At 32.6% G+C, this 17,165-nt stretch overlaps 1 protein-coding gene across 3 annotated transcripts in view; it reads right to left on the bottom strand.

The window, feature by feature from the left end:
• Positions 1 to 9,893: 9,893 nt before the first annotated feature.
• The window catches only part of Rab3 (RAS oncogene family member Rab3), a 102,088-nt gene continuing 94,816 nt past the window's right edge, over positions 9,894 to 17,165 (bottom strand). For all 3 annotated transcript variants that reach the window (XM_067774729.1, XM_067774730.1, XM_067774732.1), the window contains one exon: positions 9,894 to 17,133. In XM_067774729.1, coding sequence (XP_067630830.1) covers positions 16,987 to 17,133 — 147 coding nt within the window. In that variant the 3' untranslated portion in view covers positions 9,894 to 16,986. The remainder of the gene's footprint in view (positions 17,134 to 17,165) is intronic.

The following is a 17,165-nucleotide window of genomic DNA, read 5'->3' on the forward strand; positions in this document are numbered from 1 at the left end:
TAGTATGAAGTGTAAGTGCTATCTGCTGGCTCTTCTGAATCATCTTCCAATAGCAAATGTGTATCGAAAAGCACCTGAAGAGACTCCTCAATATTACGTGATCATTCCCCGGTCACTTTATTTATTAGTCCTTTCGCTATATACCACCTTGTTAGGACTTTCCTCAACCACGCTGTTACACTGGAGCACTCGATATCCACGTAGACATTTTTCCATATGACTTTTTCGCTCTGGAAACTTCACGCTTGTAGATCCTCAACAGATCCCTGTACTCGTCCCGGCACGTATCGCTTTATATGGTATTAGCCAGTTTAAATATTTGTTTTACCTGCCTTGTATGAAGACTAAGCTCATTGCGCCAACGTGGCGGCTTTGCTTTGAATCTTCTTAGAGGGCAAACTCTGTTATACGCAGTCATTGGACTCCTCCAGTTCTTCCACATTGGCAACCTCTTTGGATTGTTTCAGTTTTATTTATTATTATTTATTATTTTCAATCAATATACTTTGCTCCAAAGTGAAAAGGGATTTTTTTTATATATATTATTCCCCCTGGTAAATTTATCACATCAATGTCGGCTGCAGTGACGTGGTGATAACATGCTCCGTCTACCACGCCAAATAGCCTGGGTTCGAGTCCCGGGCAATGCAACATCATCCCTATAGAAGGTATCGCGCCTTGTATTTTTTATTTTGTAACTAAACTCATAATAGTCATTTAGAATTGAATTGAAATAAAAATCGTGTGATTACATTGATGGGTCGTATAGTCTAAATCAGGCATAAGACGTTGTATAAATATTGAAACCTGAGTTAAAGTGTCTGCAAAAATAAAAACAAACAATAAATAAAAGTATTTGATGTTTATATAAAAGTAATTATGCCAATATCAACTCAAAAATATATATATTTAATTTAAAAAGTAGCTAAGAAGACTATAAAAGAATAGGGGAGTTGTGGATTTTGTGCAAATGGTTAAGCATCATTGTATTTGCAAACAGATGTTGTTTTTTTACACAAAACACTAACAAATTAAACGAATATGCATTTGCTACGTCATGGCAAATACGCAAAGCCATAGTTTATATTTTCAACATTGAATAGCAAATTAGCAACTGTCGAAACAAAAAAAATGTGAAAAAAACAAATTTAAAAATGAAAAAAAAAAATGTTTCACAAATCGTAGCTTATATTTACTACTAGCAGGGTACCCGGCGTTAATCGGTATAGGCAGATACTAATCTAAATAATAAGGTATATTTTAACGCATTCCTTCCCGTTACTAAAAGTCAAGCAGTCAGCATATAAGATTTTTTTGATCTTCAAAATGTATCTCCGAATTTTTCTCATTCTTATTATTTATAATTTTCTTATCTCTCCCACTTCTTTTTTATACCCTCTACCCCCCTCCTTCTTAGATCCCTCATTCCTCTTATTTATCATTCTTTATTAAATTTTATTTTGTCACACACAATTCATACTCAAAATCTCAAAACTTAATCAAAATATTTTAGCTGCACAATTTTTGTCTATCATCTCATATAGACAGCTATTTGTACAATGGAATGCTCACTCAACGCAATCGCTTAAACTTTTTATTATTTCAATAATATGACCAAACAAAAGTTGTGCACTTAAGTGTGTACATGGCGTATGAGTAACCTTTGCTGACATACAAAATTTGTCGCACCACCCAGTGGCGGACGTGAAATTGAAAAAAAAATTAAATTTAAAATTCTTAGTTCTGAAATATGAAAAACCATCGCCTTCATTGAAGGAACCTATAGCCAAAATTTGGTGATGATTGAAGTGTTGAAATATGTTTCCATAGCGAACACACACACACAGAATTTGATTTTTATATGTATATATATAGATTGCAACGCTTCCAATATGAAATGCACAAAAATCTGAACTCTCTTAATGTATTTAATTTTCTTTTTTAATTATATGAAAAAATAATAAGAAATGTCTTGTATATTAAGGCAAAAATTAAAACAATACTGATTGAATATCTGCTTTGTCGACAGGGTCATTTCAACTCGATAAAATGGAATACTTTTTTTTCTATGTACTAAAAAATCAACCTTGCTGTCTTCACCCACTGATATCTACATATGCTGTTACTTAGTACTCGAACAAATTTTTTATATTTAGGCATAAATACTTTGTATGAATTGCATTTAGTTTAAGATCAAAATAAGTTAGATTTAAAACACTTAGCATAAATAGGAGGATTGGTGCAAGCGTACCCTAAATCAGGTGCAGGTTCGAAAATGACCTATGTCAAAATTTGTTTGAAGAACACATGCTTTTAAACACATTACGAGCTATATATTAAAAAAACCTTCCATCTCTTCATATACCTAATATAGGAATTTTTAGCTGATTGTGTGGTTTTCAATCCTATTCTGAGATAGGTCGTTTTTTAATCAGCAACCGAGATAGGTTGGTATTCCACCAAGCCGTGGCAATATTATTTGAAGCTAATTTGAGATTAAAAATTTTAAGAAATTATAATAATGTAAGGGCATATAATGATTAAAATTTACTCACGTTCAGACTGATTTTTTTTAAATGAGTATGTATAGAAACAATTATAAGTATTATCAAATTTGGCACATATTCACGAAAACATACATTTTTCATAAAAGAATGCTGTAAAAAAAATTAATTTGTTTTATAAAAAGCAACAGAAAAATTCAGTACCAAAATGTAATAGGCTGAAAAGAATGGTGGTACATGGCAAACAATTGCTTCAAATTTAATAGTAGGTAGGTATATATTGGTATATTCAATGGGACTCAGGTCGCCCAGGTCGCAATTAAGAGCCGTTTTGATGTCATAAAACTCGTGTGCACCTACTGAGTACTACATCGGATATGTAAGAACTACAAACAGCCAGAGCTCTTTATAAACTCATGTACATTTGGAATCCGTTTTCCTGTAAATCTACCCAAGTTTTGCATAAAGGGGTTCCAAAGAATTTTATATATATTCTAGCTTGAGCCAAGTACTCACATAGATAATACTCAAGAGTCTCCTCGGAAGCTACGCCTTTTAGAGCTTCTGCAGTGATCATAATGCAGATTTACTATCTTTTTCGCATGTGTGACTAGAGCTCAATAACCGGGTCAGCCCGCTACAAGTATATGGGTGTTTTTTGGTTACGTGTGTACTCATAAGACTCCTTTTCTTTTTTCATTATAGCCTGTCATGGAGCTCTTGAAATTGCACAGTACGTAGTGCTCCTCCACTTTTTCTGAACCTTGTACACCTAAAAATTTCAAATTTACCCCCAAGCTGTCCCTTTAGGTATGACTTTTTCGATGCTGGTTGCTACCTCAACACCTACCACTGAGCTTCTACGTGTCAGCTCATTTCCTTCAATTACTCTGTGACCCGGAAACCAGACGAAAGTTGATTGTATTTTAAATTTGTTTTCATGCCCCTCCCAGCTTTGAGCAAGGATATTTATAGCTGCTTGGCTGTCAGAAAAGATAGATACCCTGCCAGTTATGTTCCGAGTGATTTGCAGGCTTCGCGAGAAATTCTGCTTGAAATACACTACAGTATGACGGCAGTTAGGGAGCTAAGAAAATACCCGCAGCAGGTTTACCTGTCATAAAAGGCGACTAAAATCCAAATTGATTCAAGAGGTTGTGTAGCGCAACCCTTTCAAGGGGTTTCCAGCGCAATATATAGCTTCTCCAACCCAATTTTCAACCTCACCTGCCCGTAGCGAATCCTGTTTTTTTAACAGGCGAGGCTCTGGCGACCCCAACTGCCTTATGGATGTAAGGAGTGAGAGGGCGGGATGACCTAGAAGGTTTCATGTGATCATACCTAATCGTTTCCGAGGAACGTAGCGGTTCTGCATTCCGTAAAGGACCATCAACAGCCGTCGGTTCTGATTTGTTTGCCGTTTTTAGTTGGAACCTTATCCCTCTTCCTACCAATCATTGCTGCCTGGAAGGACAGTATTATCGCTGCCCCCAAACTACAGTTTTCGCGAATAATTATATACTTCTCTATGACGGCATAGATAGTATGTGCATGTTTATCAGAAGCAGGATTTATATGATGCAGTTGCGATCGTCTCCGCTAAAATCCCCAAACAAGTCATAGCAGCATCCTAGCAGATATCGACTTTGAGCGAAGCAGACTCCCCCTTCCCGCTTTGCAGTTTAGTTTAAAATCGATTGTTAGCCGCACTTACTTGGTACCGTTTGATAGGTTAATTTCTAATTGTTTCGCTTTGGTTTTTGAAGGCACCTTGCATATCAACATACGTGATCAAAGTAAATTGTTTATGCAGAAGGAATCTCTTCATTTTTCTTACCACCTCATGGAGCACTGTTTCCCTTAGGTACACATTTTGTGCTATGGAAAGGGGAGATTAGAAAGTACCCTTATATGTATATCACGTGATATCTCAAGTATTTTTAACACGAAATAGGTGTGACTTATTGGCTTTTATCCCATCTTCCCGACTTTGATATGTAAGCTACCCCTTGTTTTCCTTCAGGACGACGGAATGTGGTTCACAAAAATACATTCACATATGATTTTCTTTAGTTCCTTAACAAAATATTTTGGAGTCTTCTGTAGCTTGATGGGCAAAATATCCTTGATGATTTATAATGGAAAGCTCTTAGTAAGTCATTTCCTTCCTGCTGTGCCATTTGTTATTTGAGCTACCTCGCCATCTCTTCTTAGCCAATTGCATACTACATCCATAAAATCTCTTGCCAAAAAAAAATATTTGCATTTATTTGAGTTCACTAAGATATTTAATAAAATAATTTGCATTTACATTCGCATTTAAATTTAAACTAAGTAAAATTTCATTTGCATTTTAATTTAGAAAGTCAACAAGCCACCTTATCGAAAGATAAACGCAAAGAGTGCCTCGACATTGTTTGGAGCTTATTCGATATTAAGTTGGATACAAAGAAATATTTACAAAAACCAATTGTATATAAAAAAGTAGCAGAGTAAAAAAAACGAGGTTATATGACTAATTTTAAAATACATATTTATACATTCATTAAGCTTCTTATGCCATTCATTAGTTAAAATTTAGAAAAAAAAAAAATAGCTTCATTAGTTGGGAATAAGATATTTTAGTGTATTTAGATGAGTTGAGTTAGAAAATGCTATAAAAAACTAAAATTTAAGTGACATCGAAAAAATGCATTTATTTAAAATAAGTGTAAGATTTGCACAAAAATCGGTGCACATACTTTTTTATATAGTTATAAATACTTTTTTTTTTTTTTTGATGATAATAGAGGTAGTGTAAAGTTTCCCTTAAAAATGCATAAAACCTTTAATATACATACTTATTTTTTAAATAATTTATATATATAAATACATATTTTTTGTGGCAAATAAAACTAACCAGTTTATAAAATATTTTTTATTTTTTATTGTGTTTTAATTTTTGTATGTAATTTATTTATTTTTTTTTTTTGCAAATGGAACTAAACAAGTTTATGAAATATTTGTTAATGTTTTATTGTATTCACATTTTTTTATATAATTTTTAGAATTTTAATTTATGTAATTTATTTTTTTTTTTTTTTTTTTTTTTTGCAAATAGAACTAAACAAGTTTATGAAACATTTGAAACATTTTTTAATGTAATTTTTAAAATTTTTATTTTATGTTATTTATTTATTTTTTTTTTTTTTTTGCAAATAAAACTAAACAAGTTTATGAAACATTTGAAACATTTTTTTATTGTATTCACATTTTTTTATGTAATTTTTAAAATTTTTATTTTATGTTATTTATTTAGTTATTTTTTTTTTGCAGATGGAACTAAACAAGTTTATGAAATATTTTTATTTTATTGTATTAAAATTTTTTTATGTAATTAAAATTTTTTTTACCATATGCCAGAAACTTTCAAAACTAAAGAATGTTGCTATAAAAAAATTTTAATTAAAAAAGTATTATGTAAGAATAAAGAAAACATTATTTTATTAAGTTCCTTTAAAAATTTTATTTTTTACAATAAATACTCTTTTTGTTGAAATAACAAAAAATTCGAATTATGAAAAGATGTACAAATCCAAAACTTTCTCTCCAACTTACCCTTAATACTCGACCAGTGATTTTTTTTTAATTATATTTTGTTATTATAATTATATTTAAGAAGCAAAAAAATAGTTTTCAAATGGCTGACAAGCAATTTTTTTCTGAATAAGTAAATAAATATTAAATTATTTATAACTCTAAAGCTAAGTTCTTTTTTTTTGCGTAAGAAAATTATCATAGAAATCATTAATTTATAAAAAATAATTCACATATTCACGTTTACAAATGTCTGTATATTATCTGTGTATAATACTTACGATCCAGCATTGCCTGAAAAATATCTGAAAAATTATTTGTATAATATTGTGCAGCAGCAACAAAAAAAAACAATAAATATATATATAAAGTATTTAATTAAGTATTATCAAATCTGCAGATAAATGTAATAAAGAATTTAAAAATATTTACCGAAAGTGACGCGTTTTTATTTCTTGTAGAAATTAGGATATCAAAGTTCAATATTTTCAAAATACTACCTACATATATGTGACTAGCACCAAGTATTACTGGTTTTGGCGCAGTGCACTGTGAATTATAACGAATTCATAAAAAGAGTGTTCCCAGTAGAAGCAGAAGGAAGAGAAGCACCGAAACATCTCACTTCAAACAAATTGAGTGGATATCGATATATGTGGGATATATTCCAAAACTTATTTACTTAAGTTTATTAGACTTAGTGTTATGATGACTTAAAAAAAAAACTGTTCTCAGAGGAGATGCGCAGTCAGAGCTCACATTTCACTTTTTCTACCTTGATCTACGTGTCCGAGGTAAAAAATATTTCTCAACTAGGTGAAATAGTCTCAAAGTTAAAGCGATTTAAAAAAAAATGCTCCCAGCAAAGTGTAGGTGAAAATGAAACAATTTACTTAGACCCAAACCCTTTTGACCGCTATATACTTTATATCTCTTATTTATGTCAATATACTTAAAGTAATAAAAAAATGTTAAAAAATTAATTGTTCCTTGGTTGCTTGATAAAAAAACCTCAGACCATATGCTATCTTTCTTCCAAACTCGTTCAAATCGGGCTGCTATTCTATCGTGATCGAGTCACAAAGGGATTTAAACGTATTTGTTCCGAGGAGACGTGAGACCCCGAACTTTGCCAAAATTAGATGACAAGTAGATCCTTGTAGAATATTTGCTTGCTGGTTGCTAAATTGAGTCTAAGTCCGTCTCGCCACTTAAGCATGATCGAGCCACGTAGAAAAATATCTTTACGCCCAAATAACGAATTTGCATTTCTAATCTTAATATGATATGATGTCATTAGACATAAGGTGTAATCCTCTATGACACAGAGATTAAGCGGCCACAGAGTGGTGAAAGAAGTTGGTTCATGTCGTCCAGTCCTTATTCTGTTGAATACTCAGGGTGAATGGCCTTTCTCCACCAATTTTTCTCAGAGAATAGCACCCGTTGGGGGATCAATATCCATCATTGTGGCAGGGGACACTGCTAATTCAGTCAGCGAAAACATGGTTGCCATCCTGTTGACATGAGGAAGAGGAACTTCAAGATCCTAGCTTCTGATAGCGACTGCCGTATGGATGAGGTGATGATGGTTGGATTTGATGATGGATGTACGTAAAATCCATATGCAGAACAGTAAGCCAACTTCCGATCATTTATACCCGTTGCAGAATAAGAGAACATGACGAAGTAAGTGCTGTCGTTCAAAAAATAAAAGGCGAAAACAATGTCATGAGATAGTCCTTGCAGTGTTCCAGAGAAAATATCTCCGGAAGATTTATGGTCGTGCTCGCGATGCTGACGGCGAGAATCGAAAGAGGTACTAACATAACCCAGCAATGGAGATAATACAGCGAATAAAGCCTCAAAGGCTTCGCTGGCTAGTGATGTTAGGCGAATGAACGAATATGCTCCCGCCAAGAAAGTATTTATTCCAACACTCGTATTTCAAAGCAGAGGAGTCAGTTATTAGAAAACACGACCAAGATCACCTAAACGGTTTAGCGCCTATTAGTAATGAAGATGATAACTGACAGTACTAGTTTCAAGAATTGGTACTAGGATATGTAACCTATTGCCTTGCGGGGAGGCACGTAACCCTTCTTGTTTTAAAAATGAAATTAAAGCTTTTTTTCTTGATAATTTCGACTATAACATTATGACGATAGTCAGCCTTGAGCTAGACAACAGAGCGAACCCCAATCCGCCGCCTGCTATGTTCGTGTGTGAGGGAAAATTGTCTAAATCTGTCCGATCTCCTTGGGTACTTGAGGAATGTGAATAATAGCTGAACGATGGATTGCGAAGAATAACAGAATATTCTGATAGAGTATCTTTTCCTGCAGTCTCGCCCGCCAATCCCGAAAAGTCTTAGTGCTCTGTGATTAGTATAAGCATCGCAGACCAGAGGAGTCTATAGAACACTTTTCTTTTCTTTCCTTTTCTTCTTAATTCTATTTAGTTTAACTTAATTCAATTTAAATTTATTTCTATTCATTTAATTGAATTTAATTTAATTTAGTTTAATTTAATTTAATTTAACTTAATTTAATTTATACTATCTAAATTTAGTTAAGTGTAATTAAATTTAACTATTTTAATTTAATAAAATTTTATTTATTTTAATTTAATTTAATTTAATTTAACTTAATTTAATTTATTTTAATTTAATTTAATTTAATTTATTTTAATTTAGTTTAATTTAATTTTATTTTATTTTCTTTTCTTTTATTTAATTTAACTCAATTCAATTTAGTTTAATTTCATTTAATTTAATATAATTTAGTTTAATTTAATTTTGTTAGCAGAGATTTATCAATAAAAGAAAAGAATACTGAAACAGACAAACTCGTTTTCAATGCACGTATAATTTCGACTGTAAAAAATTATTACAGTATTTTAGTTCACTAACAGAAATTCCAAAGCCAATTCAACTAAGTTAAATATTATATGTTGTTAACAAGTAATAAATAAGCAAAGTAGTTTTATAACAAATTTAATTTAATTTAATTTAATTTAATTTAATTTAATTTAATTTAATTTAATTTAATTTAATTTAATTTAATTGAATATAATTGAATTTAATTTAATTTATTTTAATTTAATTTGATTTAATTTAATTTAACTTAACTTAATTTAATTTAATTTAATTTAGTTTAATTTAATTTAATTCAATTTATTTTAATTTAATTTAATTGAATTTAACTTAATTTAAGTTAATTTAATTTAATTTAATGTAATTTGATTTGATTTAATTTAATCTTATTTTATATTAATATTTTTCCCTTTTTTGTCTCCAATACCTACTTTATGGAATGATATTAAAGCTTTTACTCGCTTATGGGGCGCTGCAACGCTCTGACGGATAACTTAACTTAGCCATGAATGAGATGCCAAATATATATTTGCTGGATATGGTGGGCTATTATTGATTTGAGCTATAAGCGCTCTGACTTCGGACACTTTAGCATTCTTACCAAATTTCACGTTATCCCAGCCAAGACATAGTATTGTGAAAACTGGCCGCAATGCGGTACTCAACACCTTTAATTCCCCGAGAGAGTAATTAGCAGGATGAGAAGCCCAATTGCGACAGTGGAACTGGATGGGTCGAAGTTGCAAGAGAAGTATGGCCGTGTGCTTTTCTGCCATTAGTTCGATGTAAGTCGTGACCTCAAGCTGTCTAAACATTGTAGTGTCTTCAAAGCGGAATCGCCGCGTTTAAGATTGTTCTCCTAAAGAATGTAATCGAAAAGAAATAAATACTCGATTTCTTTTTGTTTTTTGTTTTTACATATCATAACTGTATTTTCTTTTATCATTTTTGTTTCTCTTTTGAAGTTATATACTTTTGTTTATGATCATATATTTATATTTATATATGTATTTTTGTATGTATATGTAATTTTACTACAATAAAACATGCAATGATAATAATTTAAGCGTATTTTTATGTGTTAGAATGTAAATACATTTTATGTTAATGTATGGTTGTAGTATGTATGCTAGTGTGGGTGTGAAACTAAAAATATTTACGTATGTATGTGTGTATATAAGTTTAATTATTAAGAATATTTCTTGCTTGGGGCAGCTTTATGAAATTTATTTAAATTATTGTTTTTACTCTTTTCAGCAACTTTTTTGTGCAGCGCCAAAGCGGCGAATTTATATTTGAACAAAAAAAAATAGTTTTTCATTTTTTTTTTTTTTAACAATTTCACTTTTATTGTTTTTATTAGCGCATTATGCAGACTATATTTTCGTGAAAAGAATAATACTTCTTTTTTCGCAGCTTGGCGCAATGAAAGCCTTTTTTCTTGTAAAGTTTTGTCGAAAATGTACATAGACAAAGTGTAAATATATTTTAAATATCTTAAGTATTTTGTTATGTAATGTGAGTTGTATTTCATAGATTTTTTATCTTGTATGCCATGAGTAAAAAAGTATTGATTGCGGCTAATACTCTTAGTTACATAGTGTGGCTTTTAGTTTTTAAGTTAAGTGTTTGTTTAGGTATACATGTATATATGTGTATGTGTGTATACTACCCGAAAAAAATTTTATAAAGGTCCTGGGTTCAAGTTCCAGGCAAAGCTACATCCAAACTTGAGTAAAAATTTGTTTTAATTAGAAACATGTTTTTCTAAGTGGGATCGCCCTCGGCAGTGTCTTGGCAAACCCTTCGAGTGTATTTTGGCTATGAAAAGTTTTTTAGTGAAAATTCATCTGCCTTTCTTATGGCATTCGGAGTCTGCATAAAATATTTAGTTTAAATCCCGCCAATTTGTGGGGAAAGTTAAAAGGAGCCTGAATCTGTTCGTATTTATTTATCTTATACCATATCAAATTCCATAGGCACCACCACTCATAAATTATCATCATGGTCATCTAACGGGAGTCCAATGAAACTTTTCGCTTCAATAGGGTTGGTCCATATGGATACTGCTGAGGCGGTCAAACGGATACATGGTATAGAACATGAACGACTGGCCAATTGGTTCCTAATTATTGTTAACCCTTTCCCCATTTGCTGTCAGCAAGTGACTTAAATATTGTAGTTGACGCGTTGTACTTTCGATTGAAGTTCGGAAGCATGCATGTAAGATTGCTGTTGAGTATTACATATAAGATCTTTAGGTGACCGATAATCGGCAGTGTAACGTCATCAATGCGAATGTTACGATCTCTGTTTCTTCCAGGTGTGGCCCTGGACTTGGTCGGTAAGGACGTTGGAATGCGCTAGGTGAAAACTCCAGAAGAAGGTGGAAAACATAAAGTCTTAAGAGACTAGCATTTGTTATCGAGACTAGTTCATATATATAATGGCCAGGGAATTGGAAATATTAGCTGATCCAGCTTTTAAGCAAAAGTACCAACTGGCTGGTCCATGAGGACCTCACATAGACTGAATGCGTACATAGTGTTACCAGAAGTTTATTTTTAATGACCAAGCTGAAAATTTCTATCAACACCAGGACCTATGTTATAAAATAACTCAGAACTCTTGGGAAATACTAAGCCAGTTGCTACTTCTAGGTCTGACAGCTGTATCACTCCTAATAGCTGGAGTCTTAGCCTGGCAAGCGCAGGCGCCTCTACTGTCGCGGCCTTTTATACTTTTTTATTTCTCGTTGCATACTTCTAGGCTTTTCCATTCCAGAACTTATTAGTTAGTTATCAGCTACAAAATCACCAGTCACAACTACGTTTATAGCTTCCCATATGCGCGTGAGTAATACTTGCACAAATTATTGCCCTCTCTTGTGTGCACCTCAGTTAAGATATATGCATGTGTTTGTGCGTTGCTTCTCCGCTGCGTGTACGTACATATGTGTAGACATAATTATTGATTCGTTTATGTAGATACATAATGATTGATTTATGGATGTACATGATATCACTGTTTAGCATCGGCTTAGGGATGACAGTACCTCTTAGTGTTGCTAATATTCGTAACAATATGATATGCCGATGGCTGTATAGGCGAAGATGAGTTGTAAAATGAGGAAGCAGAACGGTTTCCAAAGGCTTCACTACTCGCGAAAGGCGGTATGTCGCTTTATACGTATCTCCTTCGACAGCAGCATTTCATTACTATTCTGTCTGGGCCTATTGATTTGAAAATATTGACCTTTTTAATGACTTTTTTTTAGGAGAACGACGTTTCGGCTTTAAATTTAAGGATATATTACGAATTATTGGTAGAAAGCTGACGCGCATTTCTTCGATTCCGGCAGAGTTTTATAGTCAAATGCGTTGGATATCTTATTATTGTGAGAGTTTCGTTCGATCGCCCTACCAACTTCTCTTATATAAAATCTTGTCTTAAAAACGTGCAAAGTGAAAGGCATCTAGTTGTTCGGTTAGTTTTGAAAGGTTACAGGTACAGTAGAAGAAGCCACAAACTTGTATGAGCACCGTCACGCTCGTGAGGTTCAGGTGCTCTTAGCTATAAGTACGATAGTAGTTATGTCTAACCAGCAATTTTAGCTTTGTTATTGCACAAGATTATATTTCATGAAAACTTGACCCGCCAATATGTATCAGTCATTCAGTTGATGGCATCAGACTTTAGCGAGAGCGAAATCGATCCTGGTAAAAGTCTTATTTCAACCATATTACAAAAATTTCAAATATCATTAAATCAGATAGTGAATTAGGTGTTCAAAATCAAGCAAATTGCTATCTACAACAACATTTTGGGGAAATTTCAATACATCGCGTCCACTCTTTCATAGGTGCGGCCTTAAGCGAGCTTCGTTGGCCCCTTGAAACCAGGGATTTATGAGTGTGTATCAAGAATTTGTAGGGTACCTAAACATAATAGAACCTTATTTAGCAAATACAATGCAACTTTTTCTGAGAATTCGTATAAAATTGACCACTCGCAACTTTTGTATGACAAGATTTGGATCTTGGAGCTATACTTAAAGGGCTAGTAGGACCTGGGTGCCATTAAATGCGCTGAGTGCCAGAGATAAGATCTCTTGATAGCGATAGTACAATATATGTTTTAAATTTTGTTCATGCCGGTAGTCTTTTATGAATCGAGGAGCTTTGCAAAAGATAAGCCTCAAATCACAATTTAACGATCTAAGTGTCTTGCTAGTAAAATTTGCCGCAATTAAGTATACGCCGAAATCTTCTGGTAACACTACGGACTCATTCAGTCTACGTGAGGTCCTCATGGACCGGCCAGTTCAACCTAACCTAAGTATGCGCCGGATGCTCTATCGGTTAATATTTACTTTTGATGGCTAAACGGCAGCTTAAAGCTCAGAGTTTAACAATGGAGCGAGTAGAGATGGGCTTCTGGTCAAGCATTCCATCTACTTGAATCATTTTTAGTTAAATACAACAATATAACTTGGCTGCGCCTACTACCCCATAGGTCCCGGATTCCAATCCCCGAGAAAAGTTACATTAAAATCTTTAGAAAAAAAATACTCAATTTAAAGCATGAATTACCAATTCATACCATACAACATTTCCAATCGAAGGTTTTACATAAGTAAATAGAGAGTACAGTTGTATGTGTATTAGTGTTTTATATTATAGTGTACATATGTATATGTGTGTTTGTATGAATAAATTACAAATAAAATAAAATAATTTAATACTCATTAATAAACATTTTCTTTTAAAATGTTTTAATAGTTTTTTATTAACTTTTAATTAAGTTACTTATTTTCTCTTTTTAAGTTTTTGTTTGTAAAAAGTGTAATTCTCTATTGTGTTATTGTTGTACAAGTTCAGAATTTTTTTATAGGTTTTCTTTACATAAATTTCTTAGATAGTTATTCATTTCATTTTGTTTTCAACATTAGTACAACTGTAATGATTATAGTAGTAATGTTTTGGTAATTATATTTTTATTTTAAACGCTAATACATGAATTTAATTTTTTCTGTTATTTATGCTTCAGCTTTCATTTCGTATATATATGTATGTATGTATGTAATTTTCTATTTTATTATTTAACTTACTTAACTCTCTTTATTTGCGCAAATGTTTGCTTACTTACACATACATGCTTACAATTGCAACGTATTTATGTAATTACATTACATTTAAGTAATTTTAGTCATAATAATAATTTTCACTGAAATACACAATTCACGCTCGACTGTTGCAATAATACATACAAACGTACATATTTCAACGCTTTTAATTACAATTGTCCATGCTTGGGGTAATGCAAGGCAATTTCAATTACAACACCATTACCTTAAATTATTGATTACTTGCTTTTGTCGACAGTGATGCACTTTATTGCCCTTTAATTTAAAATTAGTTTAAAATTTTAAAAAAATTTGGTGATTGGATACCAATTTTGGGGCAATTTCTTGATAATGTATTGCACTATCAAGTGGAAGCGATACACACATAAGTAGAAGTTGCTCTGCGTAAAATGAAGAGTTCTACTAGAAAAAAATTAAAAAAAATTAATGCATTAGCAGCTCACGCATTTAACGTGAAATAGTACCTATGATAGAATTGTAAAGGTGTTCTGTTTGTCCTCCTCGGAAGCTAATTCTTTATTAAGCAAATATCGCCTTAAGGACCTTGATTTCTCACAATCATCCCAGGAGGTACATAGCAATTCTATTGCCCTAATCGCATATTTCTCGATTTTTTTCAGGAGATAATCTAGGGGTGATTGTATGGAGGTGTACGCCTTGCTTCTTTTCATTTCGGAATCTTTTCTGTCCGTCTCATCTGCAAATTCACAGCCAAGGGAGACACTTAAATACATTATGGATACTCGATATGCTCGCATGATATCCGAATTTATCTTGGAACCTAATGTCTTTAAGGTGGCCTGGCTGTTGATAAAAATCATTACATTTGTTGTGTGGGGAAACATACTTTCCTGGAGCAGTATGGCTGCTCTCTTTATCGCATATACCTCCGCCTATAAGACGCTTCATGAGTCAGGAAGTCAGTCATCGGTCGTGATTAGTGATTGAACGCTTTGAAAAAGTTTCGTTACGGTACTCATATAAAATACTCGGATCAACGTATCGATGCTAGTACTCATACTTAGAAAAAGGTATCGTGTATACTTCATCCTAGTGAGCAAATTGGAAGGGAAGCTCGGTCTAAATCTCCTCGGTGGTAAATCGCGTTAAACATTTTTTATGGCATTAGACGTTTTGTAGAGGGATTAACTAAATCGAAGGAGATCAGGAAGATTTTCCCTTTTTAAACTTTTGTACTTTTTACTACCATATCTCTACTGATAGTATTGTTACGTACCATATATTTGGAAGCCCCTTGTCTTATAGTAGGCGTGGTCCTCACCCGCTTTTGATCAGATCTTTATACATATAATACGAAGGAGCATATTTTCGCCAAATTACAAAGCGAAATCCAATATTCTTCCGCTTAATGCGGACGGCGCCACATCCATTATGCAAAATGTTAATAAATTTAGTATTGTACATCGTAACCATTTATTTATCCACTCAACAAGTTTCGCCCCTTGATCGGTATTTTTTACAGCACCGTTACATTCTTCTATATTTGCAAGTGGGCGTGAATATAATCTGATTTTGACCATTTTCAATACCAGTATATCGTCGGTAGGTAATCGCTTGGGGGAACAGTTATGGTCACTCAGCTTTCATAGATATGCCCCTTTTCTCAATTTTAGTTAGGATATTGATAAGGTATTTCCCGATTTATTCGATGCCACTCAATATTTAAGACACATTTGTTGTTAGTTTCTGCTAGTCACTTCAGCTTAAAACCAGTACGAATGTATACGAGTCCCTGAAGGAAATATAACAGTTCAATTATTGACGGGCATACATTAGAAACTGTGAATCATTTCGTCTTCGGAACTTCCATTAAGTGGTACTCCCAATTGGCGTCCATTATTGCGTAACAGGGATTGCTGGCGTTTTTTGTTACAAAAGCGCCAAAATCGCTTAGGCAATTAAGCGGCAATTAATGAAGAATGATTATAAAAGTAATTTTCAAACTACTATTTGACAGTTCAGTGACACGGACAGATATTATATAACTGAAGAAGCAGCAGATTATGTATTACGCTACCTAATTACTTTTGAATATGTCAACTATCTGACAGGATGTTCAAGATGACTACTTTTTAGGGGTTTGACAGCGTTTTGAGAGGATGTTCAATATGGCGGCGCATATGGTCGGTTATCTTCAGCGGGTAATAGAAAGAGATACAGAATGAGATCACGATAGTCATATTAAAAAGCAGGTTATCCATTGTATTTGAAATTTTGCCGCCCATGCACAAGATATCACACTTGTCTTATCCACAATGATTAACGTTATTTTATTAAAATATGAAGAATAAAAGACTGACGAAAATCTATAACCGGAATAATGAAGTAATTGTTTTCCTGCTGTAAACAAAAGCGATTTATCAAGTAATTGGTAATTAAAATTTCCTTAAAACCTGAAGGAATCACTACAACCCGATATAATATTTTTTTATATTAATTTAGTTCAAATTTATATTATTAAACGAAAATTCATATTTCACCTACTCTTCATCATATTTTATTGAGGCGCAATTTTCTTGACAAGTTTTTTACTTGATTTCAACAGCATTAATTGATTTTTCGCCATTAGCACATTTACATAAAAATACAGCAAATACTTTCTTTATTATTTTCGTTTCTAATTGGTTTAACATTCAAAAGAAGAGAACGAAATATATGTATGTTTAGTATGTGACAACAAAAATTAACAGTATCTGTAATATTTATACTACTGTCTGTCTTAAACTAAGAAGTTTTACAATTTTTATTTATTTATTTAGTTATATTTGTGTCTAAATGTGTCTACATATATGTATGTGTATGTTTATGTTTGTGTGTATGTATTGTTTTTAGATATATATGTGTATGTGTGGGTGTGTGTATGTTTAACAATTACAGTTCGCATTGGGCGTTCCTTGAGGTTGATCTGTCAGTCGTTGTCCTTTCTGCCCAGCACCCACTAACGTGGGATCTGAGTCTAAACTTTCCGACATTTTGTCACAAATTATATCGACTAACCGTTCAAAAACAGCCTGCAAAAATATATATTTCTGCATTTATAAAT

This window comes from Eurosta solidaginis, chromosome 3 (genome assembly GCF_040869045.1).
Source record: "Eurosta solidaginis isolate ZX-2024a chromosome 3, ASM4086904v1, whole genome shotgun sequence".
Classification (NCBI taxonomy): Eukaryota; Metazoa; Arthropoda; class Insecta; order Diptera; family Tephritidae; genus Eurosta; species Eurosta solidaginis.